This window comes from Chiroxiphia lanceolata, chromosome 3, assembly GCF_009829145.1.
Source record: "Chiroxiphia lanceolata isolate bChiLan1 chromosome 3, bChiLan1.pri, whole genome shotgun sequence".
Classification (NCBI taxonomy): domain Eukaryota; kingdom Metazoa; phylum Chordata; class Aves; order Passeriformes; family Pipridae; genus Chiroxiphia; species Chiroxiphia lanceolata.
The window spans coordinates 45,039,267-45,061,517 of record NC_045639.1 but is presented as its reverse complement, the minus strand read 5'-3'; the positions used below and the strand labels follow the sequence as shown (position 1 = coordinate 45,061,517).

Sequence of the window (22,251 nt, the reverse complement as noted above, 5' to 3'; positions counted from 1 at the left end):
GTGCTTTCTTGGAGAAAAGAGAAGCACCAGAGAGGTCATGACTGGAAAGTCCTGTTTCATGGAGATGGACATTTCTTGGCATAGAGATGGGTATTTAGCAAATGTCTGAAGCGCAGCATGGGATGGCTCACAAAGACTGTGGCAGTCTTTGTGGCAAATCTTTCGCCCTCCTTTAGGTTTTTAGTGGTTTTGGATTTTTGAACTTCAATGTAGTAATAAAACTTATCAGTAAAGAATAATCAGCACAATCAAACCTACTGCCTGCAAATACTCTTATGTGCCATCCAGGCCCATGAGGGTTGGAGAAGATAAGTAATTCTTTCAGATCAACTTGCCAATTTAAACATATTATAGAGTGCAAGGATTTATATAAAAGCAGCTTCACATTAATAAGCATGAACTTGGTTATCTAAGTTTTTTTTCATGCCTGTAATAAAAGCACCTGCAAATAGTAAGAGTAGAATTTTTTTTTTAATTGGTTTTGATTGTTGAATCAGTATGGACAACATGAGCCTTGAAATATGTTAAGGGGAGAAAGGGAGACCTATGAAATTTGAAAGTTGATTCTTTGGATATCCAAAATCATCAGAAAGAGTTTCCAGATTTTTAGTTTCACGTAGCAAAATTTCAGTGTCTCCACAGCTTCAGAATGGTTTTAGTGGGCTACATTTTTTGAAATACTTTTCTCAGCTTTACAAGAGACTATACGGTCACTCTGACAAAGGTGAAAGCTGGTTTTTGTTTAAACTCATCATCGTATAAAGTTAAAAGCCAAGGTTTTCAATGTGCTAAAGCAGAATGTATCTTCTCTGAGAACATGGGATTAAGAAAATAATAACTACTTCCTTGGCTTTTACTCTGAACCAACTGGCATATGCTTTTATTTCAAACTTTCTTGGCCAAGCTTCTCAGTTATAAGGACTCTGAACCCATTACACTTCTCAGCAGCTTAGGAAGTTCTTTAAATGCTTTCACATTTATTTACCTACCTGAGAAGATTCAGGCTTAGGGCAAGTCCCTTACCTAAGTTCCTGGCAATGTAATGAACTAACATCTTCACCACTGAGATACCTACTCCTTGTTTGCCTGGGTATTCCTGTTAGCTTCTTTTAAGAATTAAAAAATTATGGTTATCCATAATCTGAAATTTGTTGTTCTTAGAGCAGTACTACCAAAGCAGGGCTATACAGACTATTTGTACAGCAAAGTGTATAGGCTCAGAAAAGAAAGTGTCCAAAACAAGGGATACCAAAGGAAGACTTTACATTCCTTAAAAATTTGTCATAAGCATTAATATGGGCACCAGACTTAAAACTAGGTAAACCGGATTACTAAATTTCTCCTCTGTCTTGTCTATCTTGCTTCAACTCTAATATTTTTTCCACTGACAATCCAAAATGAAGTTTCAAAGCAAAATTTCAGAATACATCATCCATGTTTACTTCCATTTGTTAAGATACCAAAGTCAAAGGGCAAAAAGCAAAATGGCAACAAGAATAAAATTATTTTGAAGCTTAGCATTTTTCATCTTGTCAATGCTAAAAATTGGATTTTGGAACTAAATACACTTTCCAGATTCCCAAACTTCGGTAGCAATGGCTGAAAACAAGTGTTTGATCCATAATATGGTTCATTTATTTTAGCATACTTCATTAATTTTCCAAAGATTTTTCAAAACAGGAGGTCTAAGCCTACATTTCTTTTACTATTATTCCTTTCCTAGAAAAAGCTAAAATCCACAAAGTGGAAGTAGTCCTTTATCTACTGATTTCTGTTCAGTATTTAGGCCAATCATTTAAGCTTTCCTTCTTTTATTATCAACAGGTCTGTTTCCATTGTCCTTTATGCTCATTCTCAACCAGTGAAAACAGAGAGTGCCCTCAGGAGCTTTCCACCACTATCCCTGAAATGTAAAGATCTATTTTTCTGTTACTCTTTGAGATTTTATTTCCTTGGATGTTGTGTTATAAATATTTTCTTTCTTTCTCCAAGCCCTCCCTGTATTTCAATGAACTTTGGATTTTAAAACCTTGACCCCTAGCAATTCCCCATTATTAACAGGGAGATCATATACGAGCTAGAATTGTTACGGCTAAAACTAAGTAACTTTGATTATTTTAGTAAGTAGCTTTTTATTTAAGGACTGGTATCCAGAAACTCCTGCTGACTTCACTGGAGCCCCATTTTGGATGGATAGCAAATTGTGGGAAGCCACAAAATGAGCAGAGCAGAACAAAACCAAGAGATGGAGACAGGGAGGAAATAGCAGAATGGAACAGAGGCAGGGAGTGGGAAAAAGTTTATATTTGCTGCAGCACCTTATTTTTCTGAACAGAGATTAAACCCAGAAATCCCAATACTCTATTTTTTCCTAATGTCAAACAAATTACTTGAGAGCAATTGAAACCTGCTGAGAAAATGTGTTTTTCCACTCTCATGTCTACAGCATATCAGACTGCAAGAGCTACCGTTTAGGTCAAGAGGTAAAACCTCTTGGGCACATTCCCTCTGCAGGCCATGTGCCATCCCCTCAGGAGGAGAGGGACCACAGCAGACTGCTGAAGGACTGCCTCCCCATTCCCACCCAGCACTGTGCTTAGCCAGGTTGTCAACTCATCCCTGTGTGGAGCAAGGACAAAATTTGCAATGAAAGTCATGCAACAGGCATTGTCCATGACCTCATCAAATGCAATTAATTTCTTAATAAAACTCTTAAACAAGTGTACAGACATAAGATACATTATCCAATACATACTTCTCGTTTCTCACAATTTAAATAGGATTATTAATAAAGGGTGAAGAGACATTAGTAAAAAGACCGTGATACATTTAGGATAATAAAGATGAAAGCCTACTGTGAGAATGCTCCCAGCTCACAGAATGCAACAGGATTGAAACACATTTGAGAATAGCAAAGATGAAACCTCAGATTTGCAGCTAAATTATACAGATTTTTAAAACACACTTGTTTCTCAGTTCCCTATAGTATCATATTCAGCAGTTATCTTAAATCCTCCTAAAAAAAAGCTGGCAGTTTATTCTCCCTCTTTATCAAAAAAATGAAATAAAAATTAATATCATGTTTTGAATTCTAGTGCTTTGCCTGTGCTCTTTGCAAATTTCTCTAGCAATGCTCAAGGTTCATTGTGCTCTGGGAGGGAATGAAAATGCAACATAATGAAGAAGATAACTATCAGAAAAGATGTGCTGAGAGAAATGATCACTACCTTACGAGGCAGAGTGCACATAACAAATGCCCCGATCAAATGCACATACATACCTAATCTGTTGGAGGGGTTCCTTTTGAAGAGGGCTCGAAGCAGGCTCTGGGCTTCTATGCTCAAGAACTGTGGCATTCCCAGCTTGGCTCTGAAAGAACACAACACTTGAAAAGAAAATATATTTTTCAAGATTTTTTTTCCATCCTGCTGTGGCTGAAAAGGTGGAATTGTAGTAGTTAGAATGGGCAGACACATGAAATCAGTGTAAAAAAGACTACGTAAGCATAATGCAACACAGAGCAAGGACTTAATCTTGTTCTGCTGAAGGTGAGGAAGGTTTTGCCACTGACTTCACTAGAGGTAGAGCAGATTCAATGAATCTCATAAAACCTTTTGCAATCTAAATAGGCAATTTTCCTACAGAATTTTCTCCACTTTTTTAGCTTGCTGGAATAAATTTGGGAATCAAGAGGAATTTAAACGACCAAACCTAATGAAAGCAATTGTACTACACCATATACTGTTTAAAGAGCGTAAAACTTTTCTCTTGGCCATTCACTGCTACAGAAAAAAAATGTAATACTGAAGAAAGCTCAGCTTCAAATTCGTGTGTCTGCACTTAATATCAAATGAACAGGAAATCTGCAAAGGAAAATATTTGAAACTCGGCAACAATAAAATACAAGGCGTCCTGCAGTAATTTGACTGTTCCCACATTTTATGGATATTGACATTATTAGAGAAAGTAAGATAGATTCCTTTTGTAAGGCCCTCTCAGAAATTCAATTCCTACTATTTATTCTGAAAGTAGTTTTAAGAGTCACATACAGGCATCAGCTATGTGTGCCTTACCAAATTCATGCCTTACATAGCTTTGAAATCTAGATGCACAATACCCTTCATATACTTGGGATCTATAGACTCTCCAGAGGGTAGAGTTAACTCAGAGTTAGAAGAATGAAACCAGTTTCAATACTCACTTGAGAATGAGTGCCATTGTCTCCTTTCTGTCTTTTCCCTGGAAGGGTAATGATCCCGTCAGCATCTCAAACTGTGGAGTAACAAAAAAATGGTAAATCAAATGGGCGTTCAGGTGGTCTGCATGGCTGATAGACACATCCACCTTTTATTTTCAACACAACTGAAAACTTTAGGAAACAAAATGGTCCAACAGGCTGTGCTTCAGAAAAAAATGACACAGTAAGACTGGATTATGCAGAATGAGACTGTTTAATTTGAGAGTCTTGTTACAAACTGTTTACACTGATACTTGGGGTCAAGTTTTGGTATGTTTGGGAAGAAGTGTCATATACACTGTTTTCATGAGCATCTGTTTTATGATCAATGCTGGAAATGAGATATTTGTCTGGAGGGGCCCTTAGTCTGCATGGATATGGATGTTCTTAAGTGTTTGGTACAGGTTATTGTCCATGATAAATGGGTTCAACATGCCACTCCCCATCTTTTTAAGTTGAGTCAAACCACCTTTTCGATTGCGTATTTGCATCACTCAGAGATGCTTTTGCTATATTTTGCAGGAGAAACAAGCATAAACCCCACATTCTCAAGGTGTTTGAGTGTGCTTCTTCTCTCCTGCTTTGATTCCCCTGGCTGTATTCAGTGACGAATTTTGGAAGTGTCACATTTACCTAAACTCAAATCTCAAAGCAAAACTCAACAATCATCATCAATTATTTGCCTAACACATGCAAGGAAACATCAATCATTCATGGTTCCTTTGAAACAGACTAGTACTTTCAGTAAATTCAACTGGAATTTCACATCTGTAAGAAGAAAAAAAAAAGCCCATCAAAGCCCCAGCCACAGAAGCTTGCCTAATACGGATTCAATACCAGGTCTTTCACGCAGCTCTTGCCATGGTGTTTCATGGAGGTACATGTGGTAGCTGGTTTCTCTGACTAAGGGATGCTGAAGGCTATGCATCACCAAACACAGACACCAAGAACATAATTCAGCCTGGTCACAAAGGAGGATAGTGTCCACTGAGGGTAAGGAGAACCATTACTTGCTCATGTCTGTGACTCAGCCTTTGGATCTCTTCCACTATAATAAGCATCTAATAATTAATATTCATTGCTATAATTAAATACCTGTTATGATAGGAAAGACTCTGCAAGCCTATATGTAGTTTTTGTACCTTATCCCACAAGAAGCCCCACTGCTCCCAAGAAGCATGTTTGTGCTAAAAAGGACCCTTTCATTATCAAAACCTGTGTCAGACATCTCCACAGCCTGACTCTTCCTTTTGCCCAGATTAAATATAGCTATACCACGAGAAAAATATAGAGAACATAAGAAAACTAATGGTGAAACTGCTATGCTAGTTTTGAGAGGAGGGCCCGGGAGAGGTTTAGAAGCCAGATAACTGAATATAATTAACTGAAGGATTAATCTGCATTAATAACAAATTACCTCAAGGCAATAAAACCCGTAGTAGAAACAGGAAAAAAACACTTTTAAAAATTTTTTACAGCTGACAAATATAAACAAGATTTGGACAAAAACAAATATGGTATCTTCTACTTAGGTCAGGAGAGGCAAGAGAAGAATTGCCTGGTAGAGCTGGAAGAAAGCAGCTCATCTTTTACAGAGAAAGATAATGGGGGACTATTTTTAAAACTGCCTAAATGACTCTGGAGCCTAACTACCATTTTCAAAGTAATTCTGGCCTATTAGAGCCTTAGTCCTGATAAAAGTGTTCAGATGTACTGGGCACGAGGGGCAGAGAACATTGCTTCCCAGGGCAGCATCAGAAATGGTACGTATTGTACTAAACCCCTGTGATTTCTAAAGCATTTATGTTCAGGATATGTACCTAATGTTCACTTAAACTTGCTCATGTTGCTTTGTTGTTTTAATAAATCCAATTTAACAGCACTAGCAATGACTGCTACATCTCATTTATATTGGCAGCATTGGGCATGACGCTGCTGATGCAGATGATACAGATATAAGCAACTGCTGGGTCAGGGGAGGGGAAGGAAGGGAGGAAAGAAGGAAGGAAGGAAGGAAGGAAGGAAGGAAGGAAGGAAGGAAGGAAGGAAGGAAGGAAGGAAGGAAGGAAGGAAGGATATTTAAGTTGCAGGAGTAGGCGAAATGACTAGCCTGGAGGCTGCAGGGAATAGTTACTGTGCTGCTGTAATGGTTAGCACTTTGCTACCACGTCTCCAGTTACACAGGTTCAGAAGAAGTGCACTTAACATCAATATTTAAAGTGAAAGGCAGCTACATGAGTTAAGTGTACCAGAGCTTTTTGCTTCAATGAACTTAACTAAGCTGCAGCTAGAAGAAAGCACTGGTTTCTCAACTGCAGTCCTGAATAAATCTGTTGAAGGTTAAAAATGAAATAACAAGACTGAAAAAAAATATTCAAATAGTTCATCTCATCAGTTAAAGTTACCACTTTACTGCACTGTTTTCCTGCTTATTTTTTCAAAAAATAAAAAATATTGCTAAACCTGAACATGAATACAGAAGTGAGCACTTGCTGCTTACACCCTTGCACATACATACAAAGCTGTATGGGTCACAGCAGGTTGACAATAAGCTAAGCCTAGCTGTCAATGAACTCTGTAGTATTTTTGGCTATTAAAGCAGTCCCTATAGTTTTGCTGGGAGACTCACTTTTCACTCTCCCCACCTTCCCATCCATATAAGCCCTCTGTTTGCTCCTTCCTTCCCACTGATTCACTTCCTAGGTGTTCTGGAGGGCTATCTTCTGCTAGCCAGTACTCCAGAAGGCTGGGCCTCCCTCCTACCTTGACTTCCTTTCTGTACCAATATTCAGCAAGAAAGGCAAACATTTGTTCCAGTTCAGCTGCCTATTAAGAGAACCACAGAATTAAAGCGTGATAAGAAGGGGCCTCTGGAGTCATATAGTCCAGCCTCTGCTAAGGTCTCTACATACTCTGCAGTGCTTTCCTGTTTTCAGGGCAGTCTCCAATTTCAGTAGGCAAAACACCAGCACTTGAGACCCCAGAACATATACATGAGGGAAGACCTTGGAAAAGAGTGCTACATTTGCTGAGGAAACGGATTCAAGAAGCAATCCTGGTAGGTCTGTGAGGAAGATAATGAATGAGAAAAAAATCTACAGCCTGGAGTAACTGCCATATGAATCTTCCTAACAGATGGAAGGAGAGCAGATTGTGAAAATTACTTCAGCCCAAGTCTGCTGAAGTATTGTGATCCTAGGATAAAATTCAGGGTTACGAAGAAACTTGATATCACTCAGTCTTGGATAGCAGAGAGAGACAGTCTTGTCAGAATGGCCAGGTTCTCTTCTCAATACTTCCTATCATTTTCCAGGTAGCTGAGAGCTTCTCAAGCACTCAGTTTTATCATTTGTAAAATGCATTAAGAATTTTTCATTATTAGCTGGGTGTGAAGCATAATGAATTAATACTTGCAAAGGGTTGAATATCTTAACATAGCAGCGACCATAAACATTCAAAATAATGTTCACGAAAACCAGCTCTTGCACTGGGAAGAAAACAAGTGTTATGATGGGATTTTGTAAAAGAAGACTGTAATGCATTGATGTCTCATATTGATTTTTCCAACGCTACCATATAGTTACTACAGAGCTGAATATTTTGGATACCAAAAGGACAACTTCTTTCCTTGTGAAGGCTCCGCTACTTACACATTCCCTAAATTGCTGACATATATAAACACATTAATTTTTATTTGGGTCTGCTTACTAAGTCATTACAGCCGTTCTTTCTCTAATTATATTCCCCTCTCTGCTCACAGGACTCTCAAAGGTGTTTCTTTCCTGAACTGAAGCAGATAAAACTTCCATGAGGTCTGCAACCTTGCAAATCAGCTGGTACAATGAACTACAAAACCACTGCTTTGAGAGGCTTTCTAAGAGACTTGTGTATGTTATATCATGCAGACCAGTTTATCTGGGATTCAGAGACAGCAATGCAGGCATCAAAGCTCTTGCCGTGCAGCTGAAAAAGTATTACATATCCAACTTTTTAACAACTTAAATCAGATGCCTGTTGATGCAGATTTCTTTTTTTGATGCAAAACTGTTGCAGAGTATGACCTATCCAAAATCTCCAATGCAGTGAGTAACATACAGAAAGGTAGAAAAAGAAAATTGTCTAGTCATGATAAACCACATAAATTCATCAGCACAAAGTTATAGTTGGGTCCCGGCAGTCATCATCACATATTTAATCAGAGGTTGGTACTGTCCTCTGGAATGCTGGAAAGGGTAAATTTCAAGATTTTTATAACTATACCCTTTGACATATACTAAGCTACTGTGAAACAATTCAAACAAATTGAACAGAAAAAAACCAGAGCAGGTAACAGTTTTGGTTGTGTGACCTGTGCCAAAGATCTACCAGGTGATAAATAAAATTATACTGGTGTTGATGGTAGACCCCCCTAGTGAATAATAATTAATGAAATAATTAATAACATAAAGAATAAAAAAGTCAAGACCGGAAAATAGTAATTTCCAGACAAATTTGTTTTGGTATTAATCATCACAACATGTGACATTTAAGGTTGTCTTCAAGGATAGTTCGGTGTGATTCTAGCCTGTGCCCTGGTCAGTGAAGGTTGGCGAGGAGCTGCTAGCACAACCCAACTCTTCATATCAAAGTATTCATCCCTCTTCTCAGAATAGACAAGAGAGTGTTTGGTTGCTCTTCTGATAATGAGGTTATAGGCCATTTTAAAACTATCTGCCTAATATATTCCCTCTTTTGATAAATATTACAAAATTAATGAAAATTATACTATCACATAAATATGAAAATACATACACATACACTTCCTTTCAATCTATGCATATGCCACCAACTGGTATATTTTCTTTGTCTATTTTACATCATAATGCAAATTAATTAGAGAGAAATGCTAATAATTAATTTGAATGCCATTTAATTATCTTCAGGTTTTCAGACTGTCAGAAAAACAGCTTCCCTAACAGAACATACAAGTAACAAACCAAGGAAAACAAGGAGATAAGAGCAGAGCAAAAGACAGCATCATAAAATCTTCCCACACTTTTAGTGTGTGGAAATACCCTTTTTCTGTCCCAACCAGTTAAACACTGAAAAGGAAGAAAAGATTGAACTGATTAGACACATTTTTCTCTAAGATGTCTGGTAACACTCTAAGGCTTAAAGCATACGCTTACAGTTACAAAGTTTTTACTTTCTTTAATTCATCTCCTTTTATAGAGAGTTTTACCTTTTCTAGTTCTAATACACTGAATCCCTAAGGGAGGGTTGAAAAGAGTGATGGAAGGGGAAAAAAAAAGAAAGCCTAGCAAAAAAACAGGGAGGGAGTAGCCCAATTTATTAGCTGGTGAAAGAAAAACAATCTATTCACCAAATGCACCATCATTTAACTGGAGACAAATAGTGAGAAGGTACAGCTATCCTCCAAAATCAAATATATGATAAAAAAATTAAAGGGTAGGGGGTAGGGATATATTTATTCTATGAGATATAACCTAGTGATTTCCCTGATTAAACATATGGTTCAGAACTGCTGAGTGTCCACAAATGTATTTGTGGCCACAGGAGATAAGGATGTTCCACTCCTTTTATAACTCAGGCAGTAAATTACAATATTTACTTAGATTAACTCGTGTCAGCTTGCTAGATCAGTGATGTAGGCCCTCCCCAGCCCAAATTTCCACTGTTTTTCACATTGCTTCCTATACGTACTTCCTCTGGTGGCACCAGTTGTCTGCTTAAGGTAAACAAAATTTAAACATACTCTATGGATTGTGGAATGTAGTGTATTATATAGCTACCTAAAACAGCTTCCATGCCACAGGAAATGATTCTGTATTAGAAGAGCACATTACTGTGTTAATTTCTGCTTCTGCCCTGGTTCTGCAGGGAAGCTGCAATAACTGTGGTGAGGTGCACTGTGAGCCACAGCTGCAGAGTTGTGCTGTGCTGCCTGGTGGTGATCATGCACTGAGCACTTGGGTACACCTGCAGCCTGCATACTTCAGGAGAGAGCAGCATCACCTTCGTTATCTGGACATATTCCTCTGAGAGCAATAAATACATGATGTCTGGGCTCCAAAACCTATAGTGTTAATACAGTGTCACAAACCATCTCCTTGATCATTTTGTCATCCTTCTCAGCACCAAGAGCACCACAGACTGAAAAGGCTGGACGGGTGCAGTGGGGGAGTAGGTTAGCATGTGAACAGCTAATTTTATAAGGCTGGCTTGAGGAGAGTTGAATCCCTCTCTGAAAAACTTTCCTGACACTGCATTCCACTGTCAACTACTGCAGCACAGAGGAGGATGTAATTGGGTCCTTCTCATAAGCCAAGCAACTTCACTGTAGTCTGTATCTCTTGGAGCTCTTCTTGGAAAATGTTTTCTAGGACCTCACTTCTTCAGCAGTCAGGAGATTTCTTTTACTTTCCAGGCTAATTGCATTTCACAATGAGTTTATTCCTTTCTGCTCTTCTGAAATAGCTCCTTTCTTTCTGTGGTGTTTTTCCCTATGATGGTATAGGTACTATACCAATTTTGGACTATTACTGGACTAATAAGCATCTTCAATAAATGGATTTCCCCTGCAACACTGTAGCAAATACTCTATTCTAATTGAGGCACTTTGTTTCCTTTGTTCAGAAAAAGATGGCTATCTCATAAAGTAAAATATTAGATCAATCTATCATGACTGATTTTTAGTAAATTCCTTTGCATTTTATCTAACTTTTCATTGATTTCCATGTATAAAAATGAATTAGCAAAGTTTCCGATACCAACTTAATTTAAACTATCTTTAGAATAGCTTGCAGGGCTCTTAACAACAGCGGGGGGAAATTGCAACTTCTGTATAACTAATCTAATGCAAAGAGCTGTAAGGAAAAGATGAATTCCCAGCTATTGCTCTGTGTCAACTCATACACTTTTGTCTGTTTCTGGTGAGTTTCCCCCTCTGAAGAGCAATTATTTTAAAACTCTTTCACACATGAATTTTTTTTAACCAGCTCCAGCATGTATTCAGAACAAAGCAAACATCCCAAAATCATAATCAAGACACTACAAAATGATACAGAAGAAAGAATGATGCCATGGCACCCATATGAACTGGTTCTCTTTCCCCATCAGAAGAAAAGAGAGGGGTTTGAGCTAATAAGACTACAGAACATGCACAGCCAGTTATTAGTGGAACAAGAGTCACCAGTGCTGTTATAAAGAAGACAAATGAGAGGCAAAAGAACCACTGAGGTTCTGTGAAATGCTCAGAGAGCCCTGTAAAATACATCCTTTTAAATCTGTGTTTTGCTAAAAAGAGTATATTTCTGTGTTTCTCTAGAAGAATGTCCCTAACATCTCAAAATTGCTGCTTGGGGAATTGTTTCCTAACAGGAACCATATTAGTAGCTAGGAAGATGTTTCTTCTGAAACACTCCTGCTTTTCTGAGCTTGCCCTGCCCTGTTTCTGTGCTGGAGAAATATTCATGACTCATGACAACCAACTGAGACAGCAAAGGACAGTAAGAAAAAAGAGGGACTCTGGGGGCCAAATGTTACTTCACATACTGCCTGGAGCAGCTAGTTTGACACAGCCGATGCAATGAAAATGACCAAGCAATCATTACGCACCTACATTTCTATCAAACCTTAACTGCTGAAAGCAATACTTTTTATCTGAGGGATCTAATCCCTCCTACAGGCATCCCTCCAACAAACAAACACAAATTTTCCATTACCATTAGTACACCAAAAGACCACCAGTCAGCACTCTGTGTATGTCCTCGTCGGTTGACCACCTCTGGGGCCATATACTCTATCGTCCCGCAGAACGAGTATGCTCTCTTGTCGTGGTCAATGGCTTCTTTACTCAGACCAAAATCTAAATAAATTGAAACGAAAAAAACTTGTCAAGTCTATAACAATGATTATTTATGATTTTGCTCACTTAATCGATTTGAACAAAACACACTAACCAGCTGAGTAAGCACCCTTCTGTTCGTGTGCAAAATGGCTACAAGCACTTAAGTGCTGAAGCCCTGCTGACATGGAGTGTCTGGCTGGCATTTGTTAATACATCCTGAAAGTAGATATACCATTTTCTCTGTTCATAAAGAGGTTTTGGCCCAAAGCAGAAGAGAGAGTTTAAATAAGCAGAAATATACAGTTCAGGTTTGGTGAAGGCACTACCGGTAAGGTTTCTTGCTCAGATAACCAAAGTATTAGCAATAATAATCGCAGATGCCACCAGGGAAAAGGATGGCTAGACAGCACCTCCAGGGTGGCAAAGGGCTGTCTTTCCAGGCATCCTCTGCTTGGAGTAAAGCAGTCATAACAGGAGCATCCTTTCATCCACAGTGGTAGGCAGCCAAGCCCACATGCTTCACATCAGTCAGGAGCACAATTTTACCAAGAAAATGCTATGTTCTCCATGTACTGTGGAGCACGGGGGTTTGAAAATTGCCAGAGAAGCCCACCATGCAAACACTTCTGGCTTGTAGTTTTTGTAAGCAAACTCTTTTCAACCAAAGATCAAGAAACATGGAACATTCTGCAGAAAAAAGAATCAGTTTGTAGACATAAATTTTTCTGTGCGTCACATACCTGTTATCTTAATGTGACCCTCTTCATCAAGAAGAATGCTATAAAGCAAAAAACAAAAACAAAAAAAACATTCATTCATTAGTTAGGCACAGAGGTCAGTTAACAAACATGAAAAAAATGTTTAAGCCAGACAAGGAGACATGCAAGACTCAAAATATTTATGTAAACAAATTGTTAGTGGATTCTATGGCTCCAGAAAGAAAAATGAGCCTCAAAGGTCTGCCTAATCTCATGTCTGAAGCACACACAGCCTGCAGCAGTTGCATGAGGAGCCTCCTCCTTACTCCATAGGATGCTCAAGGTGAGCATGCAAACAGAGCTCAGAAAGAACAGTGTTCAAAGCCAACAACTGCATAGTGTATTATTCCAGCAGGAGAAGGAGCTACAGGTTTTCTGCTCATCATAATAAACAGCAATCACACCAATAATCAGGGTTTGGACTCACTGGACCTAAAATTAACTCCACAGGTTCATGCTGAAGTAATAAAAGTGATCATAGAGCACAATGACTAGTCACAACCTAACCGCTTGGATCTCAGCCTCTGCTAATTTATTCTGTCCAAAATCACAAATGAAAATTCAGCCTGGAAGCCAAGTTCAAGTGTTCTCACGTTTGTCACCTGACAATGTATTTTATTCTCACAAAGGCATTCCAACATTTCTGTGTGAAAAATGACTGTAGTTCACAAAAAGCAGTGTTAGTTCTGTGGAAACAAGAAGGAACGCTGAATCCAAAAAATAATGATTTTTGGTAAGTATATACTGACATAGTAATGAAGGTGGTGTTTCTTCAGTTCTAGTTACTTCTAATTCACTTTTCAAAATGGTCTAGCAAGGTGTCAGCTATTTTTATATTCCTCTTCTCTTAGAGAGTCACTTTAATCCAATTATTCAGGAAGAAAATAAGACAGAAGTGACTAAATATAATGGGCTATACTTTTATGAAAGGTTGTGTTTGTACTGAAACATAACTGAAAAAAGATGATCTTTGGTCATTCATTTATGTGTTTGGAACAAGCTGTTGTCGTGTGATTCATCGAACAAAGGCCAGAAGCTGAGTCCCTACTATGCGTTCAATAATTAAAGCTTTTTCTTCTCAATAAAAGCAACTTTACCTTTATTCTTTCTCCACAGTTTTCTTGAAGAGGCATAATTTTTAGGTACTAACCTATAATAGGTACGTTTAAATATATATTTTTTGACTGCAACCCCTAAATCATACTTCAGAAGAGAACAGAATAAAACAGCTCCCATTGTGGAACTGAGTGTGAACTCCCCAGACTCGGATCTGGAAAAACAGCAAGGGACAGTAGAGCTCAAAGAAATCATGCAAAATTTTGCCCCATGCCCAGAAAGCCCCAGTGAATAACAATGCAATTCAAAGTTTGTGGGAATTTTCCCCGAAACATCAATTTTATATTTCATAGATTTTATATTTCATAATTTCCAACTGAAAATCCATGCTGCTTCTGTACAGATACAACGTATGTTTCCCATACCTTCACTTTCACACTGATTTGTAGGTTCATACCTTACCCTCATTAAAGGGATGGAGGCAACACTAACACAGCTGTCAGACTGATAATACTGTCTTAGTTGAGTCAGAAGCACATAACAGACTTTCTCACACTAAATGTTCACATGAGCAGCAAAATGAACAGATCCTGGTTTCCAATGGATGTGTATTGTATTCTATATCCCCTAAAACTTGATCTACAGTTTCTTTCTCTGTCTCATGTTCCCTAACCACCCTTATACAGTGCCCTCAGCTGCTGGCAGCTTCCTCTGGCCCCTGGCAGCACTCTTTGGACAGCTGGGTGCTTCCATATTTGCCATCTGCCACCACCAATAATGTTACAGTTACTAACCAAAGATTATATTTGATGGAAGAAGAAAATAATATGCTAAAAGTGAGGGAAAAAAAAAAGACAACTGTTGCACCGAATTATCTTAAGAGTGATATTAAGAAGCCAAGAACAATGTACTTGCTTCTAAACATATGAATTACAACAACAAATAGGTTTTTTTCCTTTGACTGTAGAAGTAAACTTATTACCTGATCATACTCTATGTCATCTCTTTTTATCTTTATCACTTCACAGTTCCCTTTTTTCCCAATATGTCCATAGTAGAAATTCTATTGTGACAATCACAATTACTTTAGCTATGGTTTGCAGGATATCTGCCATAAACTAGTATTATTCTGTGGAATGGAAAAAACCCCAGAAGTTGAAAATGTGATTCAAGCTTGAGAATAATATTTCCTCTAAATTAATGTTTTAAAATTATAAAAAACATAAAAAGTAGACTACTTTTAAATGCTAAACTAGGCTATAATTCCATTGAATGATAACCTTTCACTATGAGATTTTTCCATTTTATTTGTTCAGTTTAAGGTTTGAATGCTTTTACAGGATACTGTCATTGCTGACCTGCTCTTCAAAACAGTAACAACTGTTATTTGGTGAAAAATATACCAATATCATAAATAAGTTAACCATACAAAGGCTTGGAACAAAGAATTCCACAAAATAAGGCTATTTCTTAAAGAAGAGGAAACTGAGGGGAGAATTCATTGCAGTCTACAGCTTCTTTACGAGGGGAAGTGGAGAGGCAGGCACCGATCTCTTCTCTCTAGTGACAGGACCCGAGGTACAGGCTGGATATCAGAAAAATGTTCTTCACTCAGAGGCTGGTTGGGCACTGGAACAGGTGCCTTAGTGAAGTCGTCACAGCACAAAGCCTGATAGAGTTCAAGAAGTGTTTGGACAATGCTCTCAGACACATGGTGTGATTCTTGGGGGTGTCTTGGGGATATTCTATTATTCTATGATTGAACATTTTAGCACCAGGATCATCCCACACACATACAAACTGCTTTCACTGATCTCAGTTTGAAAGTATGCCTTCAGAAAATAAAGGCTGAAAATCTCCATGCCAGAGGCTGGGCAGTGAAGTTAGCAGAGGAATGACATACTCCAAGTTACAAGAGAAGCTCCTGGTAGACCTAGGACTGCAAACTCCATAGTAGTTTTCTGATGCAACTTTATCACAGGGATAAAAAGCTCTCATTATGAGTTGTTGACATTGTTTTATATCATGCCTTCAATTGCCAGAGCAATTCTCTCCCATTTTTATATCTTTTTTTGATTTTGAGTCATGTCTTTTGCGCTTCACTTTGAGCTCCAACATACCCAAATCAATGTGAAGTTCTGCCAAATCTATTCAAGCAGGAACTCTAGGATTGCTTTTTTTTTTCCTCTCCATGATTTAAGTTTTTTTCTAAGTCTGCACAGTTTTGCAGAAGATTTAACCCACACTTTATGCTTCTCAGAAACTGTAGCCAAATTTTCAATTGGGAAAGAAAATATGAAACTTCATAAAGAGTGTTCTATTTGATTGCAGGTTTTGTTACGGAAGTACCAGATAAAGCAGCCAAATATCCATCAAAGAGATAAAGATTCTCACAAACTGTCAGCATTTTGGGACATTTCAGTGTTTGCATGATCCCATACTATCTCACATGATCCCATGCTATCTCACGTGGCCGAACATAAACTCCTCTCTGCTGTGGCTTTGTTGACACCCCAAAGTCCCCAAAAGGGACTTCTTACTTTGATGGAAGTTGATGTTTATTTTCCACCATAAGCCTTTGTCCTTTACTGATTTTCAGATTTTCCCTCTCTACAGGGAGCTACATTCATGAAAGAATTGTTGAAGGTTTGCAACATGCTGCATTAAACAGTAGTGTTTGGTGTTCAGTGTTTTAGAATATAGTTCAACATAAGTTGTTATATGAGCAGTTATATGAACTATCCCTTGTACAGACAACTGAGGGCTTTACAACATACATATTCCTTGTTAATCAAAGCCCCTCTGACAGAACATATCAAGGTGCATCTAGGTCCCCGGAGAGAGAAAAAGCAAAGACAAATAATAAAGTCTGCACATTTTCAGATGATAGAGTTATTTCTAAGTCACTCATCCCCTTAAACCACAGCATAAGAAATAACATGCATCAAATACTATTTTAAAAGTTCCCATTTTTCTATTTTGGTATGTTTACCATATTTAACAGCTTGATCCTGCAGTTCTTAAATAAAAATGTGTCTCACCATGTAAGTGACTCAATGGCTCTCCGTGCGACTGAACAATACCTTGTTTCACAAGAGATGCCACTGAAACCACCAAGACAACTCAAGGAGAAGAATTTGGCTGCAACAATTTAAGGGAAGCTTGTTCTAAACAAGAATTTAACTAGAAAACTCAATTTCTTGCCTTTTTGAAGTAAGTATAGCTGACTTTAGAACTACTCTCAGTTGCACATAAAATTAATTCATAGCTTTGAATTGTTAACGTGGATTTTTGCTCAAGGAATCTTAAAAAAAATGCTGAACCTTAATTTTTAATGTACTGAGGGCTCTTTCAAGTGGTCTGAACAGTCCTATTTTCTAACTAGTTTTTTGGACATAAACAATTCTAATAAACTTCCTTTTAGGATACTTACAGAGCTGACTGAAGCTATCTCAAACCTATTAGCAGTTACTTTTGGAAGCTTCTGAAGGACAGCAAAAACATTAAACAATGAAAGATCAAATGCAGTGCCTACCTTTAACAAAGCAGGGGAGAGAGAGAATTGGGAAATTACAAACTAATTAGTTTATCTCAGTTCTGCAAATCTGATAGAGTAAACCTCGTGCTCTAATCAGACTGGTAATGCCTCTTCTGTGTAGGATTCTGCACGTTGCACTTCAAAGGAGATAGGTATCAAGGGAAACCAAAAAGGAATGAGAATGACTGAACACCTATAAAGACTGACTACTGAAGAAGAGTTCAGTGTACAGAAGAACGATGTGCTCGCAATCCCCTGAGGCTGCTGCTGGGGACTCCAGGAGGATAAGCCAAGGAGCAGTGGCCTGCAACAGCAGCAAAGAAATTTCAAATTACCTATTTGGAGCAACTTTCTAGATGTCCTTTCTAGGCCTCCTATGGAGACCAGCAGCTATTTTAAGACTAGGTTAGCAACACACCTATAATGGCCTTGATATATTCAACCTAGGCCAGGGGCAAGGGGAGGATGAGAACATCCTGAGATGGTCCTAATTTTCTTCTACTGTCTTATTTAGAAATCCATTCTTTCCCAGAAATAACTTAAAAAATCAGCAATTTTTCCCTTGAGAATATTTTTTTTTATTCTGTTGCATCTCTTTATTTTAATGTAAACCTTAAGTTCCAGTGAAATCGCAGGCTGTTGTGCTCTGCTGTCCTAGGTATGGCTACACATAGGCTTTGCAGTAATAGAACTATTTTTAAAAGATGTGGTGTTCAATCAGGTGCCTTGCTTTATCTCCAGGTAAGAACTTTTGGGTCATTCCCTTTCCTGTACAACAGTAACATTCATGTAAACCAATTTTATACTATGGCAATTGTATCCAAATTAAACTGTATTACTGCTATCCATTTAACTGCACATAAAAGACCATAAACCATATATACAAAAGTTAGGAAATACAAGAGTGAGGGTTGCCACTCACTGTATAAAAGTCTTCAGTTACACAATAATATTTTCTGTTTTCTTCCAGAGAAATCTTATCCCAGTTGGGCGACTGCTAACACTCAGGGATTTTAGCAGAACAGTATAGTGAAGGGGATGGCTGATTTCACCTCAGAGAAAAATACACAGAAAGCTGGATTCCATCTTTTTTACATGTTTCTATTTGACAATGGCAAATCAGTGACACTTTCCTTTCTTAGGTGAGCTCTAATTTCTCGATTCACTGATCCCTGATTTAAAGCACTGCAGGTTGGTCTGCAGAAATTTTAAGTGCTCTCACTTGCAATGGAGTCATTGAGAGATGTGCTTTGAAATGCAAAGTGACACTTCATGATGGGAACTCTGAAAAATCCAGTTCTCAGTATCTCAAATACAGTGAATAGTTTTGACATGCACTTAATTTTCTCCTTGGTTTCTAACTTGTCCTAAAGCAAAAAATTACAGCATGTCCCTATAAATGTAGCAGCATTGTGACTTATACTGGAATATACAAGCTCATGTCTGGATACCTTCAAATAGCAAATTCATGTATCATGTGTCAGCTTGAAAATCAGCTTCGCCTAACATCAGACAGAAAAGTAGTGCATGATTCATACCAATGCTCACTAGAATCAAAGTTTAAAACTGAAAACCTATAACTGGAGTTATTCTATTATGTACATGATTGTTGATACTAGATGGATAAAAAAGCAATTCACAATGAAGTTGAAATCGAAGAGCTTCTGGCAGACGATGCAACAGCACGTGGCTGGGGCAGCTGTAGTGTGACGGCTGCCCACCTGCATTTCATATGAGTAACAAACCGGTACTTTGTTCCCTCTTGTTGTTTAATTTGGAGGATGACTTCCCATATTTGCCTAAGACACTGGTTTTCAGTTTTGGTTGCATAAATGGACTAGACTGAAAAATTTGTTTACCTGCAAAACAGTTTCTAGCCCAAAAGAATGAGAGCTCTTGTTATGTACATCTGTTAAATTTGTTTGGTACTACTACTACTATTATTTTTCTAACCAAAACATAAAATTGAACTTAAAATTTAAATCACACAGAACTGTAATGTAGATAAACAGTTTCCTCCCCTTCAACTTCCCAATGCCCAAGTCCACCTTCTGTCACTTTTGGTCTCCTGTTCTGTCCATGAGCGTGAGAGGAATAACACTCCACTTTAAAGAAAGAGCTGCAGATTTTTCAATTTGATGTCACAGAAGGAAAAGGTTGCTTTGTTGTTAGGCTTTGAAAGTGTAAGCAACTGCCAAGCAGACTGCCCTTAATGGTCATCTTTTATAAATGATGGCAATCATTACATTAAAAAGGTTGGTGACTTTTAAATGTTGCAGCCTGCTTTATTTGAGCCAGCCCAGCAGATGCAGATAAAGCACAAGGCAAAGGGCATGGAATAAGAACAGTATCATGCCATTCCCAGTGAAAACACTGAGGGTGTCATTTGCTCTTCTGAAGTACTGAAAATTAAACAAGAGAAAGGAAAATGCTCCATAGCACCACGTTAGGAGTAGAAAATAGCTGCAAATATAAGTGAGAATAAATATTTGGAAAATATTTTGGATAGTTAGCAAAAGTGTTTTAAAAATCCTGATTATCATATCTCTTGTGAGGTAACGGGTACACTAGTTTTCAGACATGCTCGTTCACTTTAAGTAATGACTACAATAAAATTGAACAGTGCCATGACCATGACATATTTCGTATGAGCTGGAAGTGGAGTTGCTTTGAGTGGTTTACACTGCAGCAAGGGGAAGGTCAGATTAAATGCTGCAAATAGAGAACGGTGCTACAGAAGCTAAAGGCACAGGGATCTGAATCCTATGCTGAGATCATTCACTAAACTGAAGGCCAGGCACACAAAGGTCCCATTATACTGGAGCACAATCAAAACATTTGGCCTCATGTTAAAATGATTTGATAGGAAGACCCTACTGCCGTTAGTGAGGGACTTGTGTAGAGTCTAACATACAAGAAGGAAGGCAGAGCCTCTGGCACCTGATTTAGTAGCATGACAAGGCACAGAAACAACCTAAAAGTTCATGTATTTATGTTTCAGTTTGCTTTTTCTTGTTAACTTACTTTTCTGGTTTTAGATCCCTGTAAATAATTCCAAGACCATGGAGATGGTCTAATGCCAAGGCCAGCTCAGCTAAGTAGAACTTGACATCCTCTTCTGTAAACATCACCTAGAGCGAAGGAAGAGAACACATCTGTTTATTGGACAATGATGGGCTGGCTTGTGTTAAACAGACAGGGAGGAATCGTCTAACTTGGGAATGCCGGAAGTACCATTATATCAGATTTAATATTCCATAATTTGTCTGTACTCACATTAACAATTTTTACCAGATTCTCCTTATAAAACAAAACTTGATCTGTTAAGTGCTTCTGTTCCTCAAAATATGCTGCTCTTATTTATCTGTTTTATCTGTTTAGATGACATCATGTCACAATAATACGAATAAGGTTTTAACTCCTTAGCATTTGGAAACAAATCGCAAAATTAAATACATTCAGTGCAGTCCTTATTGCTTTCATATCCCTTAATTTGCTAAAATCTTGACATTTGGTTACCAAACTCCCAGGAAACAGCATGGGAAAACCTTTCTCGTGAAGCGAAATGCTTCCAAATCTAAGCAGAATACACAGCATGAAGAGACTTTGAGTTGGATTTAAAACCTCACACACTGAGGGTTCCAGGAATCTCAGTGCAGATGCCCTAAGCAGTGATGTGTTGTCTAACACCCAGAGCCTGACGAGGTGTAAATTGAGGGTTGTTTTTTCTATGGTTGATACAGGATACTGCTAAAACTGAAAGCCCTGTTTAAGGCGAGAAGAAATTTCTGTAATTAAAAAAACACTAAGCTCTGAAAAACTCAGATGGCAAGAAAGAGCTTTGGTTCAGCTTTCACTGTCTCTCAGACTTTCTCTTACAGTTAAATTTCAATATGCACAGAGATAATAATGCAGAAAGAGAATATGATATATTGGACTCACAAGTGTGAATACTATGCATGACAGAAGTAAAATGAGTCAGCTCAATACAAATTTACTTATTTGTAGTATGTAAATACTACAGTATGCAAATAGTACAGTAGAAATTGCAGAGCTTGATTTTAAAATTAAGTCTCTGCTGTCAGAAAGGGGTAGCCAAAATACTTAAGTGCTCTGAGAAGCTCCAGACAGCTGACAGAAAAAAGAGATGATTCAGTGAACAGATGTCTCAAAATTTAATTAAGAATTTCACTGCAAAGGCTAGAAATAAAAATACAAACAAAATAATAAATACACAAGCAAAAACCATGACTAAAAATTAAATTGTACTCAATGTAAAAATTGCATTAATTTTCAAAATAAATTTAAATTATTTATAAGGTTTAAAATAAATTATGTAGTCAAGAAATTCAATCAATAGAATCAGGGAAAAATCTAATCTATAGAGATACATCTTAAAGTCAGATGTCTCAGAAAGACAGAGCAAGAAATAGGTAAGCTTTGCATGCATGCATGCGATATATACATATACATATATATATATATATATGGGATCTGACTGAAAGTCCACTGAAATCAATACCATTCAAGCAAATCTATAATAACAATTGTAAACAGTACAAGTTTTCCCAGAACTTCTTCCTTTGCAATTCCTTGCCATTAAATGGCTGCAAAATATAGGTAGACAATGTGAGCTACAAACACTGGAAAAAGAGAAGTACATTTTTATTGTCAAGTTAAGAGGACTCATTTGTATTGGTATAAAGCAGAGAAGTCAGTGAATTGCACTGGCTTTGGGGCAAAAGCTTTGGGGAAAATGTGAAGCTTTAAAGAAGCACAAAGTCTGAGTTGTTATCTTCCACATCTGAGTTCT

General features: G+C 37.8%; 1 protein-coding gene across 9 annotated transcripts in view; it reads right to left on the bottom strand.

Annotated features, from left to right (window-relative positions):
- The window catches only part of RPS6KA2 (ribosomal protein S6 kinase A2), a 284,207-nt gene that overhangs the window by 47,305 nt on the left and 214,651 nt on the right, over positions 1–22,251 (bottom strand). For all 9 annotated transcript variants that reach the window (XM_032682394.1, XM_032682396.1, XM_032682402.1 and 6 more), the window contains 5 exons: positions 20,463–20,569; positions 12,827–12,864; positions 11,962–12,104; positions 4,202–4,272; positions 3,281–3,369 (listed from right to left, as the gene is read on the bottom strand). In XM_032682394.1, the coding sequence (XP_032538285.1) occupies positions 3,281–3,369; positions 4,202–4,272; positions 11,962–12,104; positions 12,827–12,864; positions 20,463–20,569 (448 nt within the window). The remainder of the gene's footprint in view (positions 1–3,280; positions 3,370–4,201; positions 4,273–11,961; positions 12,105–12,826; positions 12,865–20,462; positions 20,570–22,251) is intronic.